Raw genomic sequence first — 8,612 nt, 5'->3', positions numbered from 1 at the left:
TGCTACACTAAGCTAGTTATGTTATTTTAGCTCATATGATCCGCGTGATATTTTATATTCTTTCATTGAGATTATAATTATTTATATCACTAAGAGTTTAGCTGATGAAATTACATTTTTTAAATGTAATATAAAAAAAAATGAACATCACAATGTTCAGATTATTTCGCACTGATAAGAGTTCAGATTATTTCGCACTGATAAAAACTTTGAAAATTAATAATATAATAAGAGAGCCTCACAATGTGGCAGAAATCTATCACCACACAGCAGCCCAACCCACCAAAATTTAAAATAAGTTAAAAAAAAAAACTTGAAGCAAGTTCGTTCGATCGATTTCCTTGGCGGCGACGACTTCCCGACGTCTACAAAAGCGTCCTACAAACCGGCTTCCAATGGCTCTCCTCACTATCTCCTCAGCCTACACCCCTCCTCTTCCCTCCCATGCTTTAGCTTCGCAGCTAACCTCGCCCATGCCTCCCGTCCTTTCCCTCCATCGCCGCATCGTCTCCCTAGCTGTCGCCGCCGCCTCCGCCTCCGTCCGGCAGGACTCCTCCACCTGGACCCCTGCCCCTCTCTCCCTCGTCCGTGCCGCTTCTTCGGATTCCTCTCTATTTCACATCTCCGTCGACGTCTCCGACTACCCCGATCTGGTCTCCGCCCATACCAAAGCTGGTCAGTACCTCCAACTCCGCCTTCCTTCGGCCGCCCACGCCAAGCCCACCTTCCTCGCCATAGCCTCCCCGCCATCCCTAGCTGCCGCCCGCGGCGAGTTCGAGTTCCTTGTCAAGAGGGTCGAGGGATCCACTGCCGACCTTCTCTGTTGCCTCAAGAGCGGGGATGTCGTCGAGATGAGCGGCGTCATGGGGCAAGGATTCGAGATCGACCGGATTTCCTCGACAGAAGACGCACAGACAATCATTATCTTCGCTACTGGATCGGGGATTAGGTGAGCGTTGGCTTTGCAGCCGTATGCTAGGTTTCATGCCAATATGATAGATGAAGAGGTTCAGTAAATATGATAAATTATGTTGAGGGCTTATCTTTGAACCACTTTATGCCGTTTTGATGCCAATTTTTTGGACAGAAAAAGCGCTTTCACCTTGAGCTTTTTTATGATGAAGTCTTGAGGTATATGGAATCACTAATCCTATAACCAATTTTTTAAGTTACCTTGCCTTGTTGATGGAAGCTTTTGCAGATCAAAGAAGTTGTGATTCATTACTTGACTGAAAAGGTTATATTTTAAACTGTACTTCAGTGAAATTGAAATAATCATTCTGAAAGCATATGTTTGGGGCTTAAAATCCATAGGCAATCTATTCGTTCATAATTGGTCATACTCAACTTGTTAGTGATGCCATAAAAAAAAAAGTTCTTGTGCTAGAAAGAGATCATACATAGTTGCTCAGAAATTGCATAGGCAAAAACCTCTCACCATCCTTTCCCACCCCACCAAAGGTTGACTTACCCAAACACAAACACATATCTTCATTACGTAAGTTTTATTGAGCTGGTCTTAAACAATTGGACCTTTCTTGTTGGAACGATTGGACTAAATCTAGCAGAAGATATTGCTCTGGATGCTACAGTGAAGATAAACTATTGATTATTACCTTCACCTAGGATATTGGAATAAGTGGAATGGCTTGCCTTTCAATTGGATGAATTGTGGAAGGCGGTTGCAAACAAGTGTAAGTGTAACAAGGGGCAGTGGGCATCGATTCGGATGTTGAAGGGTGTTTGGCCAGAAGTTAGTCTAGATGGAGTAATTTATGGGTAGAAGTGGATGTGGCCATGGGGTTAGAATGCGATCAAGGGGTTAGGAATGAACAAGAAGGTGATGTAATTGTGTGAGGGAGAAAGAGACTTTCTAGGGTTTATGAAGGATGCAAAATTGAGAGGCTTCAACTCTTGTGGAATTCCTTAGCATGGGAGGAAGAGTAGATGAAGTCTCTATTGATGGAATAAAAGTGGAGTGGAACAAATGTTGTACTTAGATGTGGAAACAAGAAGAAACACACAAGATGTTAGACTCTTTATCAAAGGAAATTAAGGGAATTAGCCACCAAGTCTTTCAAGAGAATACCTTTCGAAAATTATCACACAAGCCAAAAGTTTGTTCGAGATTAATTTATGAAGTATTTATTTATAGTCAAAACAAGTAAATTAAAATTCAAATCCAAATGGGGGAAGTTGGTTGGCCTACAGTTTAGAGAAGTTAAGGGAGGGAGATGCCATCTTTAGCCACCATGGAGGGAGGAATGGTCGACCTTGCTCTTGGAGGAAACTTTGCTTCAACCACTCAAACTATTTTCCCACTAACTAATAATGCCATTTTAAATTTCAAATTTCAAAACTATCATCATTGTTTCAAATTATAGTTTTAATGATAAAATTACAATTTTTCAACACTAAATTGGGATATTGTTATTGGCTTATGCTTCATTTCATGTGCTGCATCAATTCCCCTAAAACTCCCAAAGAACTCTTTTCTAAAGAGTTGAAGTATAAGTAATTATTTAGAATAGCCGTTTCTCTCTTGTTGAAGTCATCTCTTGTCATCCATGTGTTCTTAGTAGGTGTTTTATTGTTTCACCTTATTAGAAAATTGTCCATAGCATTTTGTTCTTGGAGCACTTTATCGGTGATGATATTTTCCTCAATGAATGTGGGCACTTGCAAGTGATGATCATGATTTCCTACAAAAAGCTTAGTCACTTCTTTATAAGGAATAATACCCTTTACATTAGAACATGAGTAAAAAAAAAACATTTAATGTGGCAAATTAAGAAAGTAAGGTTTAGGTCCAAATTTCCTAATGAATAAGCACATATATGTTACTTTTTTGCATAAAATATCTCAAATATCCACCAGTAACAACAAAACACAATCTTATCTCTAATAACAATTTAAGAATAAGGCTATTACGATTTGTTTGGGAAATATGCATATAATATTTTGAATGTGAATCTTGAACGAGGTGGAATCATAGAAGATTCCAGGATATTAGTAGTTCATGGTATAAAGTCAAATAAAATAAGTTAAAGCTTATACTAAAGCCAAAATTTTTTTGTTTCTAACTTGTTAGTATTCTTCCCAATTTAGAGTGTAACTTAATCTAGTCCTAATTTTCTAGTTATTAATTTATAGATAGGAAATATTTAAGTTTTAGATGGATCATTATTTTATCAACTAATTTGAATTCCATATAGCGTTTATTTGCATCTTCGTAGACTTATAATTGTCATTATCGATAGTAAATTTTCTAGTGTTATTCTCATGTGAAGCACACTAATGACTAATGGATGGTGCAATATGATTTTCAGAGGCACAAGTCAATTCACTTGGTAGAAAAAAAAGGTCAATGGGTATTGATTTCCATTACTCATTGATCATTTTAGTAGATTATTACTATTTTTTTTACTTCTAGTAGTTATGATTCTAAAATACACATAATTTTACATGTGCAGACACAAATGCATTTATATATGATTATACGAATATGCTCATGAATTAATGTTTGTTCATGAGATATTCTTTTGACAAATGTATTATGGATATGAATTTTAGGTATTCCTTGAAAACTATTGTAATTGGTGGATGTGTGTTGCAGAGATGAGGATGTTCAGGTGGATGAGTGGCTTTACACTTGGAGACAGAATGCAGAATGAGATAAACGTGAACAAGTTGAAGCAGTTCCAGTCGCACATAAAATTAGAGTCTCCTTATATGGTTTAGTCCAGAGAATGTAGGCATCTGATGATCCTATTAGGAGAGTAGATATATTAGATTTGACCTATGTTAAGAAAGGTAGAGGTAGACCTCAAAATACTTATTTAGGTAGTATTAAAAATGACAGAAAATGTCGGCCACCCTAGTGTTTTTCTTATGCTAATATTAATGCATGAATTAAAAAAATCAATCATGAATTTGTCTTATTAACCTTAAACTGAGCCATTTAGTTGAAGGGTATGCTCAAACTAATATTCTCTCATGTTCTATTAAGTTTCTGTTTTTTTCCTTGTAATTCTAAAGCGTTTCTTTGTGTTCTCTTAAATTATAATGTGACATGTTACAAAGTTCTTCAAATAACTAAGTTAAGCCAAAAGGGAACTTAACAAAACAAGTAGGTAGTTAAAAAACTTAAAAAATAATATTTCAAAGATATAACTTTATTAATTTATGCTGAAAAATATTTTTTGTTTATCAATATCTGTGCTTTGAATCAAGTAATTGTATCAATGATGTTAATGCCCCTTCTATCTGATTAAAGTATGGTGGTTTTGTGAGCTATGTTGGAAATATCAGTCCCATTTTTTTTGGCTTAACTTGATCAGCACTTTAAGATTTAAATCTTGATAAGACTTTCCTTTCTTTTATGAAGTATATTTTCTTTTTGCCGAACCTCTGAAAAAATATAAATCAATGCTTCGCTAAGTTAAAATATTGATATGCATTTCTTCGTCAAAATACTGCAAAATTTATGAAATATAGTCATGTAATTTTCTTTTATTTATTTCTTGTGGCAGCCCTATCCGTTCTCTCATTGAGTCAGGTCTTAGTGCAAATGAAAGGCCAGATGTGAGACTTTATTATGGAGCTAGAAATCTTCAAAGAATGGCGTATCAGGTTTGGATTGAAGCTCTTTAACCATCAAGGATTTTCCCTCCTAAATCAGTTTCTTTATAGTAATTTGGATTGAATTCTTCTCCATCAGGATAGGTTTAAGAATTGGGAGTCTTCGGGGGTTAAAATTGTTCCTGTTTTGTCCCGGCCAGATGATAGTTGGAAAGGTGAAAGAGGTTATGTGCAGGTAATAGCTTGAATCAAGAAATAGAGACTGCAGTAGGAATAATTCTATTTCTGGTGATTTAATTATCCTAAAAATTGCGCAGGCCGTTTTTTCAAGAGCCAAACAAATATTAGATGCTTCATCAACTGCAGCAGTTCTCTGTGGGCACAAAGCCATGACTGAGGTTTGCTATCTTTCAAGTATTAGTCACGTGATAGTTTAGATTCTTTTCCTACTGTCATTATCTAATCAGCAATATTCCTCACAAGAATTTGCAATATGCGTCTTCATCCTTGCTCCCTTGTATTTGATATGAACTTCTGTGTTTGCATGGCCATAACTATGGTTGTAAAAGAACCGATATGCTTGACGTATGGCTCAATAGTCGTTCAACTAATGCTCATTTGCTTTCCAAATTCCTCCATCTTACATATAATTTAAGAAGGCTGACATGTAATTAAATAAATTTGAACATATTCTTTTTTACTTATTTTCATTAACCTCCTCATTTTTTTGTTCAACAAGTGTCTCATTAAGCTACTCAGTTGATGCTTGTTTATTAGCTAATTTAATTATTTTTTAATGTTATTTCAAACTTAAAATGATCAAATTATTATATACTTATATTTAAATAGCTTTTTATTTATATTTATATTTTAATAAACAAGCTTAAAGTATTTTAATAATTAAATTTGAGCATGAACCATTTAGCTTAGGAGTTATCTGAATGACTTAGCCATATCACCACTCGCTTTGACAAAAACTAACTCATTCAAACAGGCTTTAGAGAGGGTTCAATATGTTTGAGTTGATACTAAAACCACCAAATCTACTTGCTTTACATAGTCCATATGGCTCAACATCTCCAAAAAGACTGCATCGAATTGCTTAGAAACAGAGCGAGGCAAATCATCAACTAACAAATCTCCCTGCTCTACTTAGTCTATGTGGTTTGACATGTCTCTAAAATGGCTCCTTCAAGTTGGTCAAAATTAGAGCAAGGTAAACAACACTCGATCTAGCAGAATTCACGTTCCAACAACCTGTGCACTCTCCAATCATAATGCGACACTTGTATAGTATGTTAAGGTGCATAATGCCGATTTCATGCAAAGGCAAGCACCTGAGTTAGAGGCTGACATAAGTCCTATGAATTTGAATAATTTCTTTCTTTTGTATCATTGGATAATTTGAAAAGTTTATGATATTTCTTTTGTTTGTGCTAGTGATGAGCCCAAAGCAATCGATAAATACCTTGATGAATCTAAACTAGAGGACCTTTTGAAATCTTTGAAATCCTAAAGGGATCTTTTGGATCTTGTCATACTCAAAAGATTATTTTTGGCTTGTCATCTAATTGGAGTGTCCAAGAAACAGAGAAGAAAGTCGTCCATGTCACCCATCTCAGCCTAGGGGCCTTTGATACAAGCCTAATCAATAAGCTAAGTTTTGAAGAGTCAACAATCTTACCCTCTTTGGTCTTAGTTGATCCACATCTAGTGTGATCCTTGTTGAATCGAGCTAGCTTCAAGTGGCTTTATCAATCTTTGGCCACCCAAGCATAGGCCTTAGTTGACCACTTGGCCTTGGTTGGTCCATTGGGCCCTAATTGACTTTTGGTTTACTTCAGTAGTCCTGGATTACTTGAGCATTCATTATTCAGCTCAATTCACTCGTGATAATTAACTTATGTTGGTCAAAATTGACCTAATTTGGATCTAACAGGTCAATTGACCTTTTGAGCTTGTAGGTATGCTTAATTGTTATGGCGGGCCATGGCAAATCCGTTAAGTAGACTTAGTCACCCTCAATTGTATGTGAATACTCCGAAGTTTAGCCTATTGATCTCTGACTTATCTAACTAAGGCTTCGTTTGGGACGACTTTTTTATTGCTTCTGAAAACGGAGTTTTAGTACAAAAATTAAAAAAATTGTACTACAACTCAGTTTTAAAAAGCAATAAAAAAGCCGTTCCAAACGAAGCCTAAGTCTCAATGAGCCCAATTTACCTATGTTTAGGTTAAAGTGAGTTTTAGAAGGCTTTTTGTCTCGTAGCTCAGTCATTTCAGCCTTAAATCGAATTTGTGGCCAACGATTTACACTTAGTTAGGTTCATGAATTTAAGCATAACCACCTAATTGAGCCAAAATAATTGAATTGATTCAATGAGTTCAATAAGCCATGCATGAAATGATTTAACTCTAATTGGCTCAATGATTGATCCCAAGTTGACCATACATAGACTAATGCTTGAATTGGTTTCAATTAAGCGCCAAAGGTTCAACACAACTATATTAAAAAAGGTATGGATATTCCAGTTTGTGACATGTGCGTGTTATATATTTGGTTATCAAACACTGCGTATGTGAATTCTTATGTAATGTGTTAGATATGGATGTATGTCACATTATTTTGGAAGGCCTTGACAATTTGATATAGGGGTTATATATGAATGTCAAGCCAATGCTAATTCATTCGATTGGAAGGGAAAATTGTTAAGATTATTGCCACAGCCCACTGATTCCAGCCATACCACGGGTAAATCCAATTCAATCATGCACATAGTCTCGGGATCCTCCCTTCTCAGCTCATGGAAAGAAACTTCTATATTGTTAGCTGTGATACTTAACGAAGGCTGTCATTCTAACAGCAGATCTCCTGTACTAGTTGAAGTGAAAACCTTACTCCAACAATTCGTAGATGTTATTCCAGATACTCTACCCGACACATTGCCACCTCTTCGTACACTGCAACACCAAATAGTTTTTATTCCGGGACCTGTTCTCCCCAATCTTCCTCATTACCGAGTGAGTCCCAAGGAACACGAAATTGTAGAGCAGTTGGTCGATGACTTAATGTCTAAGCAATTTATAAACTCAATTTGAGTCCCTTGTGTCATTCCTGCTTGACTTCATTCAAAGAAAGATGATAGTTGGCGCACGTGTGTGGATAACCAGTTAATCAATAAAATAACCATCAAATTTAGATTACCTCCCGATGACAATAAATCATCCACTTTTAATGTCTCTTATATATATAACTTATTGAACTGCCTCGTGAGACTATTCTTTCACCATTAAATCTGAACTCATTATCTTTGTCATCACAGGAACTTACTTCAGTGCTGATGGCCAATGGTGTGCCACATGATAAAATTTTGAAGAACTTTTAATCGTCGTAGGGATTCTTTCCTTTATCATTTTTTTTTGGTGTGTGTGAAGCCTATTGTAGAATAATGGCTATGCACTACATTTACTGTATATTTGCCTGTTTTGAATTTATAGCAGGCTCATTTGTATCATCAAATTAGTTTTGAGTTATTAAACAAGAAAAATTCATAATAGCATTTTTATTTCCTTCATTGTATACTATATAAATGTTCTTGTGTATTTTCCCCTCGAATTTTATTCAATTAAGCTCAGCCACACGCACAATTGACCCTTATAATAATAAAAAAATAGGACTTTTGAGTTAAAGACACATTAAAGGGGCTCTCATATGGAGGACCTAGTTTATATTCGACTATTTGAGGATAATTATTTATAAATAGTGCAAGTTGATTCTCTGCTTAGAAATGTGGGAGTGTATATAGTTGCTACATAAGAATCAAATCATTTTGTATACAACCCGACATATATCACACATTCTCTCAAGGAAAACCTGACATTTAAGTCCATTATTTAAAAGAATTGAATGCGTCGGACCTTTTACAAGCGATAGAACAAACGGTTTATGAAATCTCGGGGCATAATTCCTAATACAATATAGCTTCTGCTATTAGTATAACAGGTTGCAAAGGCCAAACAAAGAGTTCAAA

The 8,612-nt window shown here is 35.7% G+C and overlaps 1 protein-coding gene across 1 annotated transcript; it reads left to right on the top strand.

The window, feature by feature from the left end:
- The first annotated feature begins 271 nt into the window (after positions 1-271).
- LOC110092221 (fruit protein pKIWI502) lies at positions 272-8,163 on the top strand. The gene is made up of 5 exons (XM_020816678.2): positions 272-949; positions 4,533-4,632; positions 4,721-4,816; positions 4,899-4,979; positions 7,905-8,163. The coding sequence occupies exons 1-5, from the start codon at positions 396-398 to the stop codon at positions 7,965-7,967; spliced, it is 894 nt and encodes a 297-aa protein (XP_020672337.1). The 5' UTR covers positions 272-395; the 3' UTR covers positions 7,968-8,163.
- The last annotated feature ends 449 nt before the right edge of the window (positions 8,164-8,612 follow it).

This window comes from Dendrobium catenatum, unplaced genomic scaffold (assembly GCF_001605985.2).
Source record: "Dendrobium catenatum unplaced genomic scaffold, ASM160598v2 fragScaff_scaffold_1288, whole genome shotgun sequence".
Taxonomy (NCBI): Eukaryota; Viridiplantae; Streptophyta; class Magnoliopsida; order Asparagales; family Orchidaceae; genus Dendrobium; species Dendrobium catenatum.
This window is presented reverse-complemented; position numbering and strand designations above follow the sequence as displayed.